The sequence below is a fragment of the Sturnira hondurensis genome, unplaced genomic scaffold (assembly GCF_014824575.4).
Source record: "Sturnira hondurensis isolate 20B ecotype Veracruz unplaced genomic scaffold, ASM1482457v3 Scaffold0006437, whole genome shotgun sequence".
In the NCBI taxonomy this organism is placed as follows: Eukaryota; Metazoa; Chordata; class Mammalia; order Chiroptera; family Phyllostomidae; genus Sturnira; species Sturnira hondurensis.
This window is the reverse complement of record NW_028079068.1, coordinates 5,577,477-5,601,279: the sequence shown is the minus strand read 5'-3', so window position 1 is coordinate 5,601,279 and position 23,803 is coordinate 5,577,477. Positions and strand designations below refer to the sequence as shown.

The window sequence follows — 23,803 nt, the reverse complement described above, 5'->3', positions numbered from 1 at the left end:
GGAAGATGTATATCAATCAGTTACTTCTCACACGCCCCCCAAAACGGGACCTAGCTTGCAACCCAAGCATATGCCCTGACTGGGAATCGAACTGGTGACCTTTCATTTCACAGGTCGGCACTTAATCCACTGAGCCACACCAGCCAGGGCAGCCCTGAAATCTTAAATAATTTTTTTCCTTGATGGAAGTAGTCAGCTTCCGGGTGTAAGTCTTCAGAGAAGGTTGTCTGTACTTAGTAAGAAATAATCTGTAGTTTTTTGAGAGACCGTTCCAGTAAAGTGGGCGAGGCACAAGTTAGGTGTCAGGGAACTAAACATGTAATTGTGAGAAGAAAGGAAAACACCACAAAAGGAAAGGGCAAGAAGATGAGACACAGTTGTATAAAAGCACATTTTTTTTTTTTTAGCTATAGCATACTTTAAAAAGGAAGGAAGCCCGGGGTATGAATTCGGTGACCTGTGTGGCCCTTCTTGGGTATGAAGTATCAGTAAATCATCAACTACAATTAGTGCTTAATCCAAGTGTTGGTACCCTTGCCCGGGGGTAAATGAGGAGCCTAAAGAACCAACTCCAGGGTGGCAGGCTTCAGCAAAAATGCAAGTTGATGTTTAAAAAGAACAGTTTTTCATTTGAGGGTGGGGAGTGTAGATTCTTTGTGTGGTGTCTTTAAGCTGGGGTGACTGTTGCCCAACTTGACTTTGTGCCTTGAGGTTTTCTCAAAAACAGCGGTAAGCCGAGGCCCTCCTTTCTAGCCACCTCGCTTGTATTCCTTTTCCAAAGTGCTGCCTGGGTTTGGAAAGGCAAGTTGTGACTGGAGACGATCCTGCGAAATGAAGCCAAGTGAGCCCAGTGTCCTCAAACCAGGACTCTCAAGTCTTCTTCAGGGGCGAGGCGGGAAACGCTCAGGTTGCCGGGGAGAAAACCTAACAAGTTAATTGGAGTCTTTCATTTTCTGTGGAAGTGATGGCCATTCGTATGCATACTAAACTGGAAAGGGTACAAAAATATAATGCATGGTTATTCTTGGCTCTGGCTGGGCCATTAAGTACACTGGGATTCTAGAGTTAAAGCTTTCTAACATCTCAAGCCTGCCAGCAGACTGTTTTTGCTTTGGCGGTGCCCGCTGAAACTGTCAAGCCTCAGCCTCATTAGCACAGTGGAGTCATCTTTGTGGAACTGACTTTGATTCAGTCGACATACCTACCGAGTCCCCCTGTGTCCAGTGGCCCGCCAGGTGCTGGGGATGCGGCCTGCAGCCTGACGTGTAGGCCGAGATCTAAAGTGCCCCATTCAGTCCAGTAGCCACCAGTCACATGTGGCTGCTGAGGCCTTGAAATGCGACCAGTCCTTTTATACTAAATGTGCTTTAGTATAAAATACACATCAGGTGTCAGTGAAAAGAAATATACACCAGACTTACTATGAAAAGAAGAATGTGAAATACCTTGTTAAGAGTTTTATACAGATCACATCTTGGGATGATAATTTTTGGACCCATAGGGGTAAATAAAATATATTGTTCAAATTAATTTTACCTATTGCTTTTTACCTTTACTATGGCTTTAGAACATATGTGACTTGTATTATACAGGGTCTGGCACATATAATGCCCCTTTTTTGATTCTAAAATCTTTCATTACAAAACCATAAGCATGTGATTCTGTAACATAACAGTATCACAGGCAAGCATACCACGTGTTTAAGTTGCTGTCTGTCTCATGCAACACGTTCATGCACCCTGCCAACCACACTCAAGCAGGCCTTACTTCTCCCGGACCCAGTATTTTGAGGGGACACAGCTGATCTGAAGGACGATGACGTTACCTAAAGCAGCGAGGGACTGAGGCGAAAGTGGAGGGGCGGCAGCAATGGGTTGGAGGAAGGTTCTGGGTGGGACACGGTGGGTGCAGAGGTCCTGAGGCAAGAAAGAACAGGGCATTCTCAAGGAAATGAAACCGAAGCCTTGCATGGCACATTAATGATTTTGAGCTTTATCCTCAGATCAACAGGAAGTAATTGAGGGTTATAAATGGTATGCTCAGTTTTCAGGAAGTTTGCAGTGAATACATGAGGGCAAGACAGCTACAGTTGAATATAACAATACGATCAGAAGCAAAGCCCCCCTCCCCCCACAAAGGGAAGAAAGATGGTAGGGTGGAGGTGTCTGGTTGGGAAATACCACCGAGAGGGAGCAGGACCCTACTTGCCCTTGCTCCTGCCCCAGGATATGGGGCACGGACACCCCCCACTAAAGAGAGAAGCGGACAACTGGGAGGGAGTTTGCATTCAGTTCATTTTCAGCTTGGTTCCAGCTCAGCCCTGGAGGAAGCATTCCAGGAGGAGTCCAAAGTTGAGTGGGAGTGTGATTACGGAGCTGGGGCTCTGCAGGGTCAGGAACAAGGAAGCCCAGCAGAAATGGGGATTAGAGGGTCTGTCCTTTGAAAGAGTGTGCTGGACAATGACACAGGAAAGCTTGGATTAGAGCCCAGAGGCGTGGGGTCTGACCATCCCCCGGGGCCTCCCCATTCATCTGTGGCCAGGAGGACATTTCCCTTTAAGGCACAGGTCACACACCAGCGGACCCAGTCTGGCCTGCAGACGTGGTTTGTTTAGCTCACATCTGAGAATGGGTCGCCAGCTTTAGATCAGATATCACACACTAATACTCATTTCCAGTATTTTGGCCATTGGAAGATCTAGGAACCTCACTTCTTTAGTGGGAGCTAAAATAGTCATTTTTATTTTGCTAAATCATTTATTTATGCTAAAACCAACTGGAACCTATAGATTCTCTGTGGTCTGACTCTGAGTCTTGCATTCTCTCCAGTTTTTTTGTTTCAGCAGTCCCGTCTTTTAGTTCTTCAGAAAAGTTAGTTCAGTGAGACCAGGTAATACAAAAGCTTTGTCGGTTTGCACAAGAGTGGAGTCCATCAGAGAGGCATGCATGTTCCCTGCAGCTCAGCACTGTTCCCACCTCCCTGTTCTTCCTGTTCTTCGTGCATCTGTATGGCCAGCGGCACCTGTGGATTTCCTGGCCGTGCCTTAAACTTTAAATCCAACTGACTAGTGTTCTGTGTCTGCGGATGAACACTTGGTATACCAGCTCCCATGCTGATTAAAATCTTAAAAATGACCAACTTTAAAGCTCAACAGTCCCTTTGTAAATATTTAGCAGTGAGTTGAGATGGGAAAAGTCCGTGGATAGCAACACGGAGGGTAGAGGGAAGTGGTTGTATGTTTACCTGAGATGCACTAAGCTGGGGACCTTGCTCTGGTGTGAACCCTCTACGTCAGAGTGAGGCAAGGGTATGTATTTATTTTATCTTTGTGGCTGGAGTACTATTTCTCTGCTCCTGCTCCAGTATACAAGGTCTGCCCAGAAGGCATCCACCCCTGTGATGCAAAAAATTACATACATTTATTGAAGAAGACACAAGGTACGTGAAACATTGTACACAGGACAATGAATGATGCCTCAGTCCCCTTCAAAGTAGGCACCTCGGGACCTCACACAGTTCTCCCAGTCACCATCAGCTGCCCCACCGTATTTTCCTGAGTCTCATCAAGATTTCCTGAAATCTCTTCCCTTTCAAAGGTGATTTGAGTTTGGGGAAGAGCCAGAAGTCCCAGGGCGTCAGATCTGGGCTGTAGGGGTTGAATCACTTGGGTTATTTGATGTTTCACCAAAAAACCCTGCACGAAACCTGATGCATGAGCAGGTGTGTTGTTGCGATGAAGTTGTCAATCACCAGGTGCCCATAGCTGCGGGCTTTTGAATCGTCTATATAGTTTCTGTGGAGGAACGTTCAAGCTTAACGTAAAACTTGATGCAGGTGCATGCTCTGCATTTTTAATGCAACGGCCACACAGTCCACATGCTCACTGAAAGGCGTCTATTGCCCCCACTGACTGATACAGTGAAGTCCTCTTTGTTCACGCATGTGCATTCCAGTCTACTCTCCTTGGCTGCCAGGTTACATCGATGTTGCACAAAACTGTTCTCGTTATTTAACCATGGCTGGACTTCTTCCGGACAGACCTCATATATATTTTGAGTGGAAAAAAACAGAGAAAGTGTTTTGTTCCTTAAACAAAGTAGGCAAAGGCAGCAGATTAAAATACTGCAGAGCTTGGTGGTAGGTGCCTGAGTGTCCCTGATGTTACTGCTGTATTTTTTTGTCCCTGAGGTAGAGTTCATAGCCAAAAGATGATGGAGAAGTGCTTCTGCCCACAAAATTTGTCCATAATATGCCTCTTCATTTGAAGGAAAAATAGTGCATTCATGTAAGGAGGCTTCTTGCTTGCCAAGACAAAGTAGCTGTTGAGTCAGAGTTGTTGATAACTTCTCTTTTCTCCGTCCCCCTCCACCACTACCACCAAAAAATAAGACGATGCATGTTAGAGGGGTTGATCCAGTTTCTGATGGGCCTAAAGCTTCTACATATTGGGGGATTGGAGTCCTTTAAAGAAATGATACAAAAATACTTTTCTTTTGTAAATGGCACACACTCACCCATAAGAATTCATTATTCGGTCTCCGAGTACCTTAGAAAGAGTTTGGTCTAGTGAGGGCACCTGAAGCTTGAGCTGCATCAGCTTCCTGATAATTCTGCTTCTGGGCACCAGTAATCACCTGGCCAATCACTGCCCAGATGCCTTCACTCATTCTCTGTTCTTCTGACACCCAATGGCCCTCTGGCCTGAGCACAGAGGTATCTTCTGACACCCACTCTCCCTCTGGAAATGCTCGGTGAGGGGCCTTCATCTGAGCCCTGATCTCAGCCTCTTCCTCTGACTTCATGATTTTTTTCCCTGCTGCACATGCACCGAAGCTTCAAACCTGGTGCTTGACGGGAAGGGGAAATCCTAGACCTAACTGCTAGAGCCTTCCAGCTGCACGCACTTCACCTCAACCTGTTGCCTCCCACGGAAGCCTTCTTGTGAAGTCTTTTCCCCCCTTCAGAATCTCTAGGAATTAGGACAGAAAGGAAGAAACTGGATCTAGATTCCAATGAACTCTGTTACTATCGGTTATATAACTGTGGCTGAATCACAGTTTAAGTGGGACAGAAAATCTCCAGTTAGTGGAAGTTGCCAAAAAGACCAGGCCCTGATGTTCATATAATCTTTACTCCCTGTGTGTGGGAAACGCTGGGGTGGAGGTGGAGAGCACTGGGCATGTAAACTGACCAGCATTTGTTGCGAAGGTATGTCCACTGCAAGGTGAAGGAAGGCAGGCCGGTGCAACCAGGCAGTAGGTTCTCTGGGGGACACAGTGGGCCCAGCAGATCTTTGGGTCAGCACCTGAACTTACAGAGTTCAAAACACTTTTTGGTTGTGGTTCCCTTCGTTGCTAGATTCTTCTCCCTCTGAGAGGTTGCTGGTGTGCGTAGGATAACCGACGGGTTGGGAGGAGGAGACTCGGCCTCCTTATCACGGAGCTTCCTCTCGCTCCCAAAGACCTGCTCTTGTTAATCTGTTTCTACAGGCGGCACTGCTCAGCTGCTGGCTTTTGATAGCTTGTTTGCATCCGGATTTATTCCTTCCTAAAGCTCTGTCTTGAGGCAGGTGAGAGATTAGTTCGGTGAGTACCATGTTCTGCGTTCATGTTGCGTTAAATCACTTTTGATGTTTGAATGTGGAACCTTAGATTTTCTCGTATGCAGCGTAGCCTGTGGCAGTGAAGAGCTGGTTGCCACCAGCCAGTGGTTTGCATACCTGATAAATGTATGGACTATTGAATTGCATGTTTAATAACTTCCATAATAAGGTGAGACCAGAAGAAAAACAAAATAAAAAGGATGCCTTCAGTGTAGAGCCAGCTACTAGTCATCTTCATAGACCTCTACAACTCATTCTGTTAAATCCTCTCTCCTGTGAACACACTGCGTTGGTCTGGCAGAAATGCAGCATGCCGTCAGGATGAAGTGTCCTGGTCGCCGTACATCATACAATTCACATACTATCTAACCATCAGAAACTTTAAGTCACTGGGTTCCCTGTAATTAATTACCTGTAGAATATGCCTGTATGTACCATTAGTGTATGAGTTGCCGGATGTCCGATTTCAAAACTGTTCAAAGGAATTGTCCCAGTTTATTTTAGAAACCGGCAGTTTGTGACATGCGCTTCCTTTCCCAGGTTGTCCGCTGAATGAAGAATATAATGCATGCTGTTTGTTTTTTCTCTTTCTAGATATCTTTCTGTCGTTGACCATTGGCCCCTTTGAAGGCACAAGGGAAGCTCATCCATCAGTATGTCCAAGTACAAACTGATTATGTTACGGCATGGAGAGGGTGCTTGGAACAAAGAGAACCGCTTTTGTAGTTGGGTGGATCAGAAACTGAATAGTGAAGGAATGGAAGAAGCTCGGAACTGTGGAAAACAGCTCAAAGCGCTGAACTTTGAGTTTGATCTTGTATTCACGTCCGTCCTGAATCGGTCCATCCACACAGCCTGGCTGATCCTGGAGGAGCTGGGACAGGAGTGGGTTCCAGTGGAAAGCTCCTGGCGTCTGAATGAGCGTCACTATGGGGCCTTGATCGGTCTCAATAGGGAGAAAATGGCTTTGAATCATGGCGAAGAGCAAGTGAGGATCTGGAGAAGAAGCTACAATGTGACTCCGCCACCCATTGAGGAGTCCCATCCTTACTACCACGAAATCTACAACGACCGGAGGTACAAAGTGTGCGACGTGCCCTTGGACCAGCTGCCGCGGTCTGAAAGTTTGAAGGATGTTCTGGAGAGACTCCTTCCCTTTTGGAACGAAAGGATTGCGCCTGAAGTGTTGAGTGGCAAAACCATTCTGATATCTGCTCACGGAAATAGCAGTAGGGCACTCCTAAAACATCTGGAAGGTACCATCTTTCTGCTGCTACTTGTTAGAGGTTGCTAATGGTATAGTTGGGCCGTGATCTACAAAGGACGTGGTCTCTAAGCTGATAACGCTCAGTCTCCACAATAGACTTTCCTTCCCCGTTCTCTTTTGTCACTTCAGTCTTTTTCAGAATCATTTTGTTCTATAAGTCAACAGTTGTCTGCCTTTTCTATTCTTCGTCTCTGGAGCAGTGGTTCCCAAACTTTAGTAAGCATCAGAGTCACCGGGAGGGGGAGGGGCTGTTCTACCACAAATTGCTGGCCTTGACCTAGGAGTTTCTAAACTGGCAGGCCTGGGGTTCCAGGCTGCGAATTTGCATTTCTAAGAGGTTTTCAGGTGCTGTGGATGCTGTGGCTTGGGGCTCTCCTCTTTTAGAAGTCTGAACGCAAAGGACCTGGAGCTTTGTTGTAGTAAGATAAAAGGAGGCTAGGCATGGAAGAGACTTCTGTAGGAAAGTTACTGAAAGTAAACTAACCCACTGGAGTCTTTCAAGATAAGTAAAGTTATCTAGACTTCAGTTTTGCTCACGCCCTTCCAACCTTCAACAGTTGTTGCTGTGTTTTGAGGCCTAGGTTTTTGGGACAATTCTTTTGCTCTAGACCTCTCTTTCCAGACCCAGGCTTAGTCTTTGATTGCATGAAAGTTGAGGTGGTGGGGCGGGGGGAATAAAACCATGGCTTATTGGAGATGATCAGTAGCTGCAGTAGTACTTGATACTGTGTTCTAAATGTACCATAAAACACGCTGCATAAAACCTGTCTCTCAAGTACCATGGACTAACTGGACCCTTCTGAGGACTCAAAACACACCAGTTTGGGGCGTCAGTAATTACACTGCGACATTTTCAAGGCATTTCTCATCTCCTTTTCCCCCCCTCATTAAAGAATCCCAGGCAGTTATGCTTTTTGAGTGATCTGCTGTCTGGCGTTTTCCCGTCTGTCGTCACTTGCTGTGTCATTTACTACCGTCTCTTTCCTGTCAGCCGTTACCTTACTGATGTTAGAACACTTTTCTCCAACCTTCCTGCTCTGTTCTGCTTTGCTTTTCTACGTGGGGCTGTGAAAAGTGAAAGTGCTAACCTTGTATGTGAATCAGTGAAAGTAGGTTCTTGGTAGCAAAATAAAGTGACCTTTATGAGAGTTTACTGTAAACTTCTTAGCATGTGTTTTTTACCCCCGATTTTTATAACATGGCCAACAGCCTGATCATTACCCGTATACCTGTGTCCATTAGTTGTGTGGCAATCCGAGATCTGCAGCCTTTATTGGCTAGTTAAACCTTTATTGGCTAGACACGGCGCTCGATCTGTTTGTGTATGTGTTTATATATCTTATTGACTCAACTGTATAAAGGGTCCTATTCTTCCTTGTGCAGAATAGTCAGATATCTGATTAAGTGCTATGTAACTTAATCGTTATTGGACCACAGCACTTTGTCGTTTGAAGCAGAGTTGAGGCCCCTCCTAGGACGACGACAGACCGAAATTCAGAATGTCACAGTTTCTTCCAGAAGATGTGCTTTTCCTCACATGCCGATTCCCTTTCCCAGAGGTGGAAGGAACTTGGCTCTCTTTGGGGCTTGACACCCTTCCCTAGAGAAAAGGTCATCATCTCCTTCAGGATCCTCTTTGTTTCCCTGCCTTCACTAGGAAATCTTCCCTTTAAAACAGTCTCCTGCCATTTAGTGCCATTTACTCTCCTATCCTCAGGTCGTTACTGTTGCTCTGTAGCCCCAACCAGAGTTCATTTTTGTGCCCCCTCCTAATAGTGCGGTGATGATTTGACTCTTTGTTACTGTCTTTTTTTTGGAAGGAAATAGAATGGTTTAATAAATAGTGAAGAAGACTGTCACCGCCCTGGCCGGGTGGCTCAGTGGGTTGGGGTGTTGCTCCATGCACCGAAGTGTTGCCGGTTCACTTCCTGGTCAGGGCACGTGCCCAGTTGGGGGCTCCGATCCCTGGTCGGGATGCGTGCGAGAGGCAACCGATGGGTGTTTCTCTTTCACATCGGTGTTTCTCTGTCTCTGTCTCCCTTCCTCTCTCTCTAAAATCAACAATAAAAAAATGCTCAGGTGAAGATTTAAAAACAGGAAGGCTTACCATGGTGGGGATGGAGGGAGAGTTACCTGTGGAAGGCAAGGTCATTGAACAGTTTACACATAGAAAAGTTCACTTTCTATATTTGAGATGGGTTTTGAAGCCATTAATAACTTGCTGAGAAGCAGTCAGATGGTATAGCTGCTTTGGAAAACGATCTGGCAGCTCCTCAATGTTAAATAGAGTCACCGTGTGACCCAGCAATTCTACCCGTAGCTGTATAGCTGCTTTAGTTCCCTGTTGTAACAAAATACCAAAAACTGGGTGACTTAAAAAAACATATTAAGGCTCTCACAGTTTGGGGGGCTCCAGGTCCTAAATAAAGTGTTGGCAAGGTCACGCTCTTTCCTCTTGTAGCTTCTGGTATCTGCTGGGAATCTTTGTTCCTTAGTTCATAAGTTCATCACTGCAGCCCTCTGCCTTCACTTGGCATTCTCCCCGTGGGAATCTCTGTTTCTTGTCCAAATTCCCCCTTTTCATAAGGACATCGGTAATATTGGACAAGTGCCCACTCCAATGACCTCATTTTAACTTGGTTATCTCTACAATGACCCTCTTTCCAAGTACGGTCACTGTCTGAGGTATTGGAGCTTAGGACTTCACCAAATCTTTTCTGAGAGGCAGTGGTTCCACCGAGAACAATACCTTCGAGAACTAAAAACAGCCATCCGCACAAAAACTTTGACTCAAATCTTCAGAGCAGTATTAATCATGGCGGTCAAAATGTGGAAGCAACCCAACTGCCCATCAGCTGGTGTTTGGAAGAATCCAAGGTGGTACGTCCATACAACGGAATATTCTTCAGCAATAGAAAAGAATGAAGTCCTGATACATGTTACAATAGGGATGAACCTTGAAATTGTTACAATGGTAGAAGCAAGTTAAAAGGATCATGTATGGTAGAGTTCTGTTCCTATGAAATATCCAGAATCGGCAAAGCTGTAGAACAGAAAGGAGACTGTATTCTAGGGCTGGGGAGGAGGTGAAGGGGGCACAGAGCAAAGAGCGACTGCTGGGAGGTACAGCGTGTCTTGTTGGGGTAGTGGGAATGTTGTAAAGTTGGTTGTGATGATGGCTACCCAGCTCAACATACTAAAAGTTACTGAATTCTAAAAAAAAGAAAAGATTTTGCTTATTTGTTTTTAGACAGAGGAGAAGGGAGGAAGAAAGGGAGAGCGAGAAAGAAACATCAATATGGGATTGCCTCTCATGCGCTCCCCACTGGGGACCTGGCCTGCAACCCAGACATGTGCTGTGACTGGGGATCGAACTGGCAACCTTGTGGTTCACAGGCTGATGCTCAGTCCACAGAACCACACCAGCTAGGGCTGAATTGTACACTTTTAGTGGGTGAATTGAATGGTTTGTGAATTATCTCATGGAAGCTGCAAAAATAATTGAATCAGTGGGACCGAAAGATTAAAGGATTTGACATTGGCCTAGAAAACAGTGGTTTGGGGCAAATATATAATAGTGATAACAAAGTAGAAATGCGTGGATGCGGAGCAGAGAATAAGAAAAAAATTAAAACACAGCTTTGACCAATGGGACAGAACTGGATTCATAGCAATCGGTGAGAAATGAGCAGCTTTAGTCCTCAGACTTCGTTCAACCTTTCTTCTAAAGGCCTTTCTTCTTTTTCTTCTTTTTATGTTGGGAGATATGGGACTAAATTACATTTCAGAAATGAATTAATTTGAAGCAACCTTAAATTATAATTCCTATCTTTATTACTATAAACAGGCTATATCTCAAATGTTTTATTTTGATATAAAATCAAAACAAATATAAAATATATTTGCATATTATATATTTACAATACTTTATATATTTGAATTTACAATATTGTACGTATTTATAATTATATATACAATATACAATGTATACTTACAATGTATATTTTATTGGTGTTTGTGCCGGAAAAGGTATGAGAGGCTTGAGTTGGAAGCTCGTGAAAGCAGGAAAAGGTGTGGGGCTGGCAGCCGTGTGCAGGGAAGAAGGAAGGAGCATATGAAGGAGACGGGGTGGAGATCGTGGCCTTGGTGCCCAGGGAGAATGGCAGGCACTCGGGGGAAAATCCTCAGAAAAGCCAGAATATGCCATTAGGCACAAGCCTGGGGCTGGGGACACGTGAGGGTTGAGATGTGTCCACAGGGAGGCAGATCTCGTGAGGGTGGACCGTGGCTCACCCTTCCTGGGTAGAACAGCTTTGCTCCTTTTTGGCCTGTAGTGCGCCCTGGTGGTTCTATTAAGACTCATGGAGTTCTTTGATGTTGCTGTGATTCCCCTGTGGTGATTTACTCCCACGCCCTAAGGGGGAAGAAATTATTTCATGAGCATGAAGCAGCCTGGAGTACATTTTAGGATCACTTTATAAATTAGTTCTCTTATTTTTTTTTTAAGATTTTATTTATTTATCTTAGAGGGGAAGGGAAGGAGAGAGAGAGAAATATCAATGTATGGTTGCCTCTCGTGCACCCCCTGCCGGGAACCAGGAACTGGCCTGCAACCCAGGCATGTGCCCTGACTGGGAATCGAACCGCGATCGTGTGGTCCGCAGGCCCGTGCTCAATCCATTGAGCTACACCAGCCAGGGCAGTTCTCTTATTTAAGAAGTTCTCTAAATGCCATTTCCCACTAATAGAATTCTCTTGTGTAGTATTTTGAAGAATAAGATCCAAGCATTCTGTGTCACAGCTGTAGGAATTAGGCATAAGCAACTTTCCCAAGATGAGGAAAAAGTGTGTATGTTATTTCTTCCATGCCATTTCTGTTCATCAAGTGAGGTTTCAGCCCTTTTAAAGTTTATTCTAAATATATATGCTCCCTGGAACCGGCATGACAGCATTAGATCTTATCTTGCCACGTGTAACTTTCAGGAGCTCAAGTTACAGGGCTTCACGTGGTACGTGGTGAATTCCCAGTCTGAAGAGGCATTACATTGAATTTGGATGCTAGCTTTTCAAAACTCCAAAAAGTAAGTGAATATTCCTTACTTGAGGGGGAAAATATAGATTTTTGTTTTATGAGAAGAAATGCTTGCCAGTTTGTGTTTTTTGTGTTAGAAACACATACAATTTACCATCGTGATTGCCAGTTTATTTTTACTCTAAAGTTATATGAGCATATACCCTATTTTCTGGTTAATATCTTTTATCCCAGAGTAATTATGAATAGCATCTCCTTTCACTTTCAAAAGTGCTCCAACATGGGTAAGTTACACAGTCGCCTTGCTGCTTTAAAGATGTCAGCCTTCTCTATTAAGAAAGTATCCTTGAAGTGAATGTGACCAGGTTCCATATGTCCTGTAAACACCTGAAGTTGCTAAATTTTTTGCACTGATTACCAAAGTAAAAATGCTTGTGGTTATAAATTCATCTGATTCCTAATCGTGCCTTCTAGATGTTTCTATAAAATTCTCCTCCATAGAACAGGTTCTTTCAAAAACTGGGGCAATTTTTCCTTATGCTCTCTTACTGCCTACCAGTCTTAAAACATTTTACCTTCTGTGGGAACTGATAGAATCAATGCCAGAATGTTGTCATATACTTTGTTATTATTTAGACACTGTGACTTTGGGAATGATGACCCAAATAACTAATTAAAATATTGGTTGACCCTGAAATCTCAAAGTGCCTCTCCTCCTGAGAGCATTCTAGTGTTACTTATCTTCTCAAGATTGTATGTACCTCAACAATGGAGAGTGTTGATTCTTAAGACATCATGTTGTCTCTCAACTCTCTGGTGATGTGACATCACTCTACAGGCAGTGAGACCCTGACCTGACACTCCGTCCCTTTGCGGGGAAGAGCATGGGTTCTTTTGGATGGAAATGAAACCCAGACGGACCTTGGTGGCTTGGCCGTGGGCTCCAGCATTAGATGGGGTCGTGAGTCCTGCCCAACCCAGTTTACTGAGTCTCTCCACACGATGGCCACCTGGGCTTTCTTTTGTTGTTTTACTTTTTTTTTTTTTTTCTGGAAAAGTAGTCATTTTTTTTAATCTGTTTTTTGTTTGGAATACTATGTTGTAAGAGGCCAAGTCAAGAGCATCCTTGGCAGGTAAACCATAAAAAAGTAGCTTGAGGCAAGTAATTGAGCCTTAAATTATTACTGATGTTACGCTACCACTGTAGTCTGCGAATGGCTTCCACACTTGTCTCGGCATGGCGGTCCCCGATACTGCTGTAGAGGTGGCCCTTTTCCAAGTGCACACTTTGTGCCAGGTGCAGTTCTTGTTTAACGCGGGAACTAGCACAAGGCTCTGAACTCCCTGGAAAGCTGTGGATCGGTCCTGGGTTTTACTCTGCTCTTCAGTGTATCCAGGCCAGATTTTTAAATTTCATTTGATCACCCATTGATCGCTAAGCTGGTTTGCTGAAAGAAACTTTAAAGAGGTCATTAAGGTAAATGAGGCCGTTAGGGGGGCGCTAGTCCAATGTGACGGGTTTCCGTCTAAGAAGAGGAAATTTGGACCCAGACACACACACCCAGGGAAGACCATGTGAAGGCACAAGGAGGTGACAGCCATCTCCACGTCAGGGAGAGAGGCCTTAGGGGAAAAAAGCACTCCTTGGTATCTCTAGAATTACGAGATTTTCTAGTTTTTTAAAACAAGTATGCATTGTGTGATTGCATTTACATGCCGTTCAGGAAGGGGTAAGACTGTTTGGTCAGATCAGTGGAGGCAGATAGGCTGGGGCACTGGAGATTTGGGGGGATGGTAGACAGCACTGTTCCGCACCCCAAAAAGGGTGAATTTGACTGTATGCAAATTGTACTTCAGTTTTAAAAGACCTGCCTTTATCTAGTGCAATGGCCATGGCTCTCAATGGGACCTTGCCTCCTGTTTTAGAAAGTGATTGGCAAACAAATTAGTTTGCCAATTAGTAGAATGGAATGAAAGTTCCTAGGTCCGCCTACCTGTGCCTGTGGAAAGTGACCTGGAGGGCACTGTGATGTTTTCTGAGCACTTTAGGAGCTGTTGGTGCAGACTCGACTTAGCCCCTGCACGGTGCGGGGAATTGCCTTTTAGAGTTCTTCCTTCTTCATAAGAAGCTGCGTACAAGCTGCTGGACTATGAAGTTTTCTGCTTAGGAGTTGGGAGGGCCTCTAGTAAAGGTTGTTCTGCCCCCAAACTACAGGGTCCAGCAGAAGTAAGGCCTGCTTGAGGGTGGCTGGGAGGGTAAAAATATGGGTGTAATAATTTATGGTTTTGATCTAAACATGTCACCTAAAATGTCATATGGTGCACTAGAGTGTGATGCTGTTATGTTACAGAATGACGTGCTCACGATTCCGTGATAAAAGACTTTGGAATAAAAAGGGGGCATTATTTGTGCTAGGCCCTTGTTTCTTCTCAATTGCCACCAAAGTCTAAGTGCTGTTCCTTTTTTTTTTTTTAAGAGGGGAAGGGAAGGAGAGAAATATTAATGGATGGTTGCTTTTCGTGTGTCCCCTGATGGGAACTGGTACCCAGACATGCAACCCAGACATGTGCCCTGACTGGGAATCAAACCGTGATCCGCTGGTTCGCAGGCCCACGCTCAATCCACTGAGCTACACCAGCCAGGGCTCTAAGTGCCATTCTTAATTGGGCCTTCCATTGATCCTTTTTCCTTTTTATAGCTGGCCAGTCTAGGTGGGAGGAGGCCACCAAGGGCCTCCTGGAGTCCCAGCACAAGCACAGCCCAGCGAGAGGCGAGTGTCCTGAGTCCGAGTTGGTAGCACTGTTGTACCAGATGGCACACGGGAACCGCATGCCGCGGCCCGGGACAGGCTCTGTCCGGGCAGGACGGCCTCTGTCTGCCCTTCAAGGTTACTTATTTATACACTGTCTCCGCTCTTAAGTGATATATAATTTGGGGATTGTTTTACTTTCAACACAGTAGTAGTTGGTGATACTTTCAGAAGAAAGAAGACTTAAAGCAGATGTGAAATATTATATAGTTTGGGGACTGCTTGAAGGGACTGCTTTGCTGATCTTTAGCAGCGCAGTTACTGTGCTGTGCTGACAGGTTCAGACTGAAGCAGGGCCCACCCCTCACTGCTTCTGACACACTTGTCACCAGGCACCACCCTGAAGACTCTGCACCCAGACTTAGTATCTGAAAGCTTGCTGTTCTGTAGTGTCCCAGACAGGCGTGTGTTTCTTTCTCGGTGGTTGGCAGACTCACTTCCTGTTTGTTTCCTGCTGGCCCGCGCTGAAGGCAAGGCCAGGTCCCGAACTGAGGCATTGGATGCAGTCTGCATCATGCCAGCGGAAGTGGATTGTTTAGTCTGGGTTCAAGCACAGGGCTAGGCAGTTTCAAGTTCGGAATAAGAGTGGCATGCGAGAGACTCATGAAAGACAGGCTTGATCCTTGAAAAATTGCGTGCAGCTGTACACATAACAAGGCAAAGAAGTGGTCAGATGAAATTAGAGAATCTGGAAGGAAAGGTCAGCTGGAATTCTCTGCGGGGACAGGGACAGACGAGTCGGTCACCTTTGGCATTTTAGCGTGATATTTTCAGAAGCAGCAAATTCAGGCCTCTTCTGTGAAACAAGTAGCTAGTCTAGTGGTATAGTTAAGCTTTCTTTTACATATAATTGATTTATAGGAACCTTTATTTTTAAACAGTTGTACACTATTTAACTATAAAATTAAATGTAGGATGGATTCTTCTCTCTTCCTAATTCTAAGAAGGAAAGGTTTTTATTCTGTCATCTTGTTACGATATTCAAACAGCCTTTTCCACTTGTTCCCAGCCATTCTTTAAGTTGTGCATACAGGGCATTCAGATCTTAAAGAATTGTAATTAACAACACGCAGACAATCTATAGAATCCAGAATTTCTTGTTTTCCTCTTATTTTGGCAACAGAAGAATACAGCAGTCTTATCACAAGTACCCATCAGCGGGGTTTGAATTGCGACTTACTTGATTGGGAAAGGGAAATGAGGCCTGGGTGGGACCTCATACTTGACTGATTTGGTCAAAACTGTTTTCCTCTTTTCTAATTCTCCAAAATATGCATTTTAGAAGTAGGGTTTCTTCTTGTCCTACAACAAATCTGTCTCCCTCTACGCCTTTTCTCCCATTTCCTGATATTCAAAGATTTTGAGCAAATACTTTGGAGAAGACCAAAGAAAATACATAGAAGACAAATTTAATGTGAGTTGTTTATTAGCACTAAGTGCAAACAGCCTTTTGTTCAACTTCTGCAATTCTCTCTCTTTTTTCTTGGTGAGGTAAAGAAAGTGACACACTCTTTCATCGAGGCTTCGGCAGTGAAAGACTAGATTCAATTTGAAAGCCCAGAGCGTTCAGATTCATTCTTTTCAGCTCTGTCCCGAGGGTATGTTAGGTCAGGCACTGTTCTTGGTAGGAGGGTGCGGCACCTAGAACTGGACGTGCCAGGTCCTTACTTTTCAGGAGCTTCTGTCTCCGTTTTGATCTCTTTCTAAAACTCAGCCAGGACCTGTACCTCTGAAAAGGCCTCAGAATGCTTTTAAGCATAGGCTTTATGCACTAGAATCTGGGAAGGCCCAGCAAATGGTTTTTGTTTCTGTAGGCCATTATTTATGTATAAAAAGTAGACAGAAACACATCCAGTTACAATAGTGAACGATATAGCTCCATAATGTCTGGGTGCTAGCAGCCATCACTGCATAATAGCAGTCCTTAGAGTCGAACAGACAGACACTGAATTCTTACAGTGAGTCAGGCACCATTCCAAGGTCATGATACAGTGTTGGACAAAACATGGCTTCTGTTCAGGGAACCTGTGGCCCTAGAGGGAGGCGGGAGCATTTGTATAGCCACCTCCCAAAGGAGGCCAAGTGTCATTGGTGTGGCGCACACAGAGCGATCTGTCTGTGGTTCCTGTTTCTGCTACAGTGACATGGGGGAGGTGGCTTACAGGTACAGACGCGACTTTCTAAAGTTGGACCCATGTGCAGAAAATGAAGCTTGAATTTTGAATTTATCCTCATGTGGGCGTTGAGTTGTTCACCCCTTTGACTGACCACGAAACTTTTATTATTTCATACTTGAAATGTCCCAGTCATTTAAGTGGGTTGCAGTGAAGATTCAAGAATTAAAGAAATGGTTGGTTTTTGAGGGGGAGGCTTCCAAGGGGGGGCAAGGGATGGAGAAAGGTTGACGTGGGACGAGACCTCAGTGATGCTTTTCTTCATAATATTTGTGGGTGCATAAAAATCCCACGCCAGTTTTCAGACAGAAGGTGTGAACTCTGGCCATTCTTTTTTAACTTCCGTAGGATGTTCCAGTTAATGAGTTTGTAACACGATATTACATAATAGGGTATTAATTCAGTTTGGTTCCATCCAGTGCAGATGTATTATTCTAGCCCTAGGAGTTCTGCTTGCTTAACTTTCTTAGGACAAAGAATGTGCCTTATGCCAAAACTGAGCAATGAGTAATAGCTTCGCGGTGGTTTTTCCTAATTTGCTATTTAAAGTTTAAGTCTCATGGACTGATTATTAACCAGTCTAAGCATTTTAAATATTTGCAAGTAATTAGTCTGCTGTGTGAATGGCTTGAGTAGTCATTAAAGTGGAATGTTCCTTTTTTTTTATTGGAAATGTTCTCTATTTTTGTTGAGCTCTCCTTCCTTTGTAGGTCGAAAATTATAGTTCTCACGGCCTTTGTAGAGTTGGCTCTTTGATTCGATCCCACACATCTAAGCCTCAGGCCTGAGCTTGAGAGTGGTGCTATTAAAGGGAGCACCTGCTAGGTCTGGTTAGACCCGAACTCCTTTCTGAGGTCGCAGACTGCAGCCCCTGAACCTCCTCAGCCCCTGAACCCCATCAGTTTGATCCCCTTGATAATTAACTCTATCAGGGGGACCAAACATGTCCACGCCCTTTACTAATCTCGAGAACACGGGGCACTGCCGTCCAGCTTTGTGAGCAAGGGGGCATCCCCCAGAGGAGTCACTCACACACATTTGCGTCTTTCCACGATGGCAGGCTTATTAGGAGAGACCTCCCGGATAAGCCCGGAGAGTCATGCACATTTCAATACACAGAGAGGGGGAGCTTACATGATAGAAACCAGCAGAACAGACATCTGTGCAAAGTCCCAGGTCAGTGCCACCGTCTGCAGGTGCAAAGGTGTTGTTGGTCTCAAGCCAGGTGGCTGTGGTGGCGGCACATGTCCTGTGGACTGGAAGTCTGGCAGGGCTCTGCGGGTGAGCCGGAGTATAGCCACACTTGCGCATGGGGTGGTCAGAGCTCTGAGTTCCTACACCCCACCAGCAGTGGAGGCCCCACTCATATTGGTGTCCAGATGGAATCCTTATCAAAGTGTGCAGACTTGTAGTTTGGGCCTTCTGGGCCCCTCCTCAGGGCATTCCCATTACACCCCACTGCCTCGGTCTTGACCTAGCACTTGACGTAACTGTCATGGCTGACACCGACTCCATGTTGGATTGCCCAAGACGTGCAAAAAGCTCTCTCTGCTCTTGCTCTGTGCATCCAGTTAGCACCCAGCCTTTCCCAAGGGCAGTGCATTCACACAGATGTTCTCTCTCCTTATGCTGTGGTGGAAATAGCCATAGATGAGTCAGATGGCCAGCGTTGGATGTGTGGGATTTGGGAATTAAAAAAACATAAAAACTAAAACCAAACAGGTCCAGTTACACTACCTTAACAGTTTTGTGACTCGAACAGTTTTATTTAACTTCTCTGGATTTGTTTAGTACTTTTAACAGCCTTATTGAGATATAATTCATATACCATATAATTCACTCATGTAAAGTATATTGTTCATTGGCTTTCAGTATTTTCAGAGTTGTCCATCCATCACCACAGTTGATTTTGGAACATTTCATTACCCTCAAAAGAAACTCTATACCTAGCTGGCACTTTCCGGTCCTCTCATCCCTGCCGGCCCTGGGCAATCACTCATCCATTTATAAGTTGGCCTATTCTGGACGTTTCCCATAAATGGAATGGTACAATATGTAGTCTTTTGTGACTGGCTTCTTTCACTTAGCTTAATATCTTCAAGGTTCATCAGTATTTAGCATGTATCAGCACTTCATTCCTTTTTTTAAAATATTTTATTTATTTATCTTTAGAGGGGAAGGAAAGGAGAGAGGAAGAGAAACATCAATGTATGGTTGCTTCTCCTGCATCCCCTGCCGGGAACTGGCCTACAACCCACACATGTGCCCTGACTGGGAATCGAACTGCGATCGTCTGGTTCGCAGGCCCGTGCTCAATCCACTGAGCTACGCCAGCCAGGGCACTTCATTCCTTTTTATTGCCAAATAATATCCCACTGCATTTAACCTATTTAACCTGCATTTCCACATTTAACCTATTCATTCATTAGTTGATGCACATTTAAGCTGTTCCCACTTTTTGGCTCTGTGAATAATGCTGCTACGGAGGTTTGTGTACAAGCTTTTGTGTGGCCCTGTGTTTTCATTCCTCTCGGGTGTGTACTGAGGAGTGAAATGGAAGGCTATTCTGGTAGGGGTTGGGTTGAATCTGTGTGTTAACTTGTGGAAACAGTGTTTTGCAGTGTTCAGAGGATAGGTTTTTTACTTCTTTGGTTAAATATATTCCTAAGTATATGATTCTTTTTGTTGCTAATATAAATAGAATTGTTTTCTTAATTTCATTTTTGATTTGCTCATCGCTATAGAGAAATACAATTCATTTTATACTTTAATATTATTTCTTGTGGAACTCATTTATTGGTTCCAGTGTCATCTGAAAAGAGAGAGGTTTACTTCAATCTGGGGGCCTTTTATTTCTTTTTCTTGACCAGTTGCCCTGAGCCAGAACCTCCAGCACAACGCTGAATAAAAGTGGAAGCTTAGTCATTTTAAAATAAAGTCCCAGGTTAATGGTCAGCGAGGTTGTAAAGGCCCACAATCTCTAAGCAGTGAATCTGAGATGCTGTTAGATGCAAATATTCGTAATTTCTATTTCTCCTGGAAAACGTTAGTCAAATGTAGTCATTTTCACTAAATGGTTGTCTCCTGCCAATGGAGGCAACCGATTGCAATTTCTCTGCAGTTGGTTTTTGCAGAAAAAATTAGATTAATCGAAGAAATCTGTAAAATCCATCTTTCTCTTCAATTCAGTGAGCAATATGCTTCCAGACAACGGGGACAGATAGAACCTGGTCCTCATGTGACAGATGAGCGTAAGCCCAGTCAGGGTCCCCATGTTTCTCATGCCTCTAAAGAGCCTTTGCTTTTTGTGACCATTGCAAATAAAATAGAGGAGCTTTGGTGCCAGAAGAGACCATCCTCCTCCCTTTCATGAATGAAGAAGTCCAGTGGAGGTAAAATCCTGGCCAAGGTCACAGGTGTCCCTCCCCAGAGGGCTATGCATATCACAGGCCCTCGGTTCCTGGTTGCCAAGTGGATTTGGGGGGAATGGGGTGAGTGGGGCGAGAAATACTGGGTTCAAAAGCCTCGGTGGTCACCTGGCTCTAAACCTCACGCTGGTGAATTCTGCACCCGCCGCCTCCAAGGGCTGCAGGTAGCAGCTGCAGTGCGTCCAGCTGACAGATCTGACCTTTTGGAGCCAGAGGCCTCCTAGAATCCTCCCCGCTACACAGCTGGCTGTCTGGTCTGAGCTGCTCTGTTCTTGGCAGCTTCAGTTTGGGATGATAATCTTGTGTGGGGTTGCAGTGTGGGGCTGGGGGCTGGGCAGGGCGAAGCAGTGTGTTAACAGCCGCCCCTTTAAAGCATCTTCGGAGAAGAGAAGTCGTAGTAGGGGAAGAAGACACAGTCACTGTTCTATACTCTATCATGTTCTCTTTTCAGTCCATTCCTCCTACCCCATACCCTTTGTACTGGTAAAGGAAGAGTGCGTGTGTTTCTTTTTTAATTTGTCAGAGGGAATGGAGGCCCAGAGAAGTCACTTCCTAAAGTTACGGAGGTAGTTTGTGGAGGGAACCGTCAGAAGGGGAGATGCGCAGTGCACCGCCTGTTGTTTCCGAGCTGTTTGATACGTGCAGTTCATGCAGGCGAGTTCGCAGGTAGCTCTCCTGGGCTGAGCAATGAAACTCTACTGAAGAACTACCCCTAGCGCTTGGGGTCCAGAGATGTGATTCTGTGATTTGGGCTGGTGCTGTTGTTATAACCGTTGGTTCATTAAAATGGCCCAGTTCATTGAGAAGTAGCTGCTGGTAACTTTTTCTGCCATCATCGCCTCCTAAGTAACAACAGACCATCAGACTCTTTCTCAAAACTGGCTTCATCTCGATCCTTTCTGTTAATACAGAACAGAAGCATTTGGTTGGGACGTGGAAGTCCATGTAACGAAAGTGTGTTTTTAAAGTGGGTAATTTGAATAGTTTCAGTTACCTTTTCATTTGCTTAGCTCTGTCTGTTGTCTCCTCCCTTCTCGTTGCCCATGTTGGACTCAGCAGCCCTTGCAGGGGTTGCTTTGTGCAGTAGCTGCACCTGGGTTTGACGCGGGCTCTGCTGCTGCCTGTCGGGGCGATGACCTTCGGCTGTTCGCCTCACCTCCCCGTGCCAGACACGTCACATGGAAAAGTAATAGTGTGTAACCTCATGGACTGTAACAATGATGACATGAGTTAGTACACACGGAGTGCTGAAAAGAGGACCTGGCAGGTAGCATGTGCCCAGTACATCTTAGCTGTTTGTTACGTGAAGTCATGATCATAGAAATACCGGCACTGCTACTATTACAGTCTTCCTCCATCTCTTCTGGTCACAGTTGAACTAGCTGGAATTGAGCTTATTTTAAAAAGAATTGAAGGTGATTTGTCCATTACACAAGCCTTCCTCTCCTGTTAGTTGGGACGATAAGGGACAGTAGGACAGAGAGGCCCGTTTATAAGGCACCCCTCACAGTCCTTCCCTGACTCCCCCTCATTGGGCGTCCTAAGTAGCCGGGGACATGTCCCCCTGCCCAGGTCATTCCAAGCGCACTCAACGTTGGAAAAGCAATGACATTCTAATCTATTGAACTAGGCTTAGAGGTTCATTTTAGCCAGCCTAGGGACATTATAAAAGGGAAAAAATCAGAAAACCCTCCTGGTTCACTTGAAGATTTTTCAAGATTGATTCATGTGCAAAATCAGTAAAACAAACGTGGCCACGGAGAGAATAATTTCCATTCTTTTAGGATATTCATGGGAAACAGCCAGGAACAGGTTGTCCTAGAAGGTATTTACTGTCCTAAGATACGACATGATGTTAATTTCTGTCTGGGGTTTTATTTTAGTTTTTTAACTTCTGGGAAGTTCTTGGCTTCCAGGAACTCTAGCTAGAATCCCTCACAGAATCCTCAGGGTTCCAGACCGGCAGTTAATCTGGGACTAAGTACGTGTGCAGCTAAGCCACTATACAGTAGACGTCCTCCTGGGTCGTCCTTAACGCCTTGTTCCTTCCTCTCTTAATCTCCAGGTATCTCAGATGAGGACATCATCAACATCACCCTTCCGACTGGCGTCCCCATTCTCCTGGAGCTGGACGAGGACCTGCATGCCGTTGGGCCTCACCAGTTCCTGGGGGACCAAGAGGCTATCCAGGCAGCCATCAAGAAAGTAGAGGATCAAGGAAAAGTGAAAAAGACCTGAAAGATAAACCCTCTTCCTGGCTGGATTTCCTCGAGCTAGACCAAATTCTCTAGCTAGGCAGGAATAGCTGCAGAAAGGAGTGGTGTGCGGTGTGTTATCGGTGCTGATCTCTCACTCTCTCTTTCTCTCATTCTCCTTCTGACTTTTCCAGAGCTAGGCTGTGGGGTAGAGTTTGTATAGGTAACTAAGGAACTTACGTTGGCCCAGATAAAGACTTTAGGGTGCCTGAGTGCTTATGCCATAAGCCTTGTGAGTTAGCTGGCCTGCTAGCCCTGTTTGAATTGGTCACTAAACTCGTAACCAGTTGGGGCTTAATCAATGTCATGTTTCTGAGATGGGGGAGTGATCACGCAGGTGGCACTGAAGGTACTCACCATTCAGTAGGTCCTTTCTGAGTCCCCACTGACAGGTATTACTTCTCCAATAAGTAGTTCGCTTTTAGGCTTACTAAGACTTTCTGGGATGATAGGAAAGGATATTAGATACTGCACTATACTTAAGTATTTATTGCTAGTCTTTTCCTGTAGGAAAAGGGATGTTTTGAGAGGTAAGATGAGAGGCCCATTTAGTGGGGAAGCTGCAGATGGGTTCCTCTGAGACTGGCAGCAGTGCCCAGCAAGGCCCTCTGCCCTGCCTGCGGTCAGAGACCCCCTCGTTCGGCATTCGGTGGGATCCCTCTTTGGCAGCTAGAATTAGCGGCACATAGGCACATGTAGCTGTCGATGTTCTCTTTTCGTTTTGTGTTTGGTTTTTGAGCCTTGATCCTTGCGTTCCTGAAACTGGCTTCAAAATAAAGTTCTGTGACCAAAATGATAGCCCTAAGTATCTCTGTATGATTCATAAATATTCGAGGAAGGTGCGAGCTGGTCTTCAGCTCGTATCTTTCTGTAACACTCAAAGAGTTCCACCTTTTTTCAACACATGGGCACTCCTGATTCTCTGTAAATTGCAGGGTGGTGCCTGGGAGAAGGCATAATAGAGTGGGTGTAATTTGATTCACATGAGCAGGGGAAGTGACATATCGGAGCTTGACACATACATTTGTTCATCTACTGAGGGCTATGAGTAGCCAGGGTATGCCATGGACAGAACTGATTGCTTATCAGTCTTAATGATTCTGTTTTCCACAGTGTATTTTTAGATATTATAGCTATGTAAGTCAATTCTTTAAGCTATTGCCTTGTTTTGACGCACGTAACATATTTCAAGGATAAAGTCATGTAAAAAATTTGCAGCTCTAATAGCTGTTAAT

The 23,803-nt window shown here is 45.0% G+C and overlaps 1 protein-coding gene across 2 annotated transcripts in view; it reads left to right on the top strand.

Moving 5' to 3' along the window:
- BPGM (bisphosphoglycerate mutase) overlaps positions 1–23,366 on the top strand; it is a 29,142-nt gene extending 5,776 nt beyond the window's left edge. For both annotated transcript variants that reach the window (XM_037049165.1, XM_037049166.1), the window contains exons 2-3: positions 6,197–6,858; positions 22,379–23,366. In XM_037049165.1, coding sequence (XP_036905060.1) covers positions 6,258–6,858; positions 22,379–22,551 — 774 coding nt within the window. In that variant the 5' untranslated portion in view covers positions 6,197–6,257 and the 3' untranslated portion in view covers positions 22,552–23,366. The remainder of the gene's footprint in view (positions 1–6,196; positions 6,859–22,378) is intronic.
- Positions 23,367–23,803: the final 437 nt, after the last annotated feature.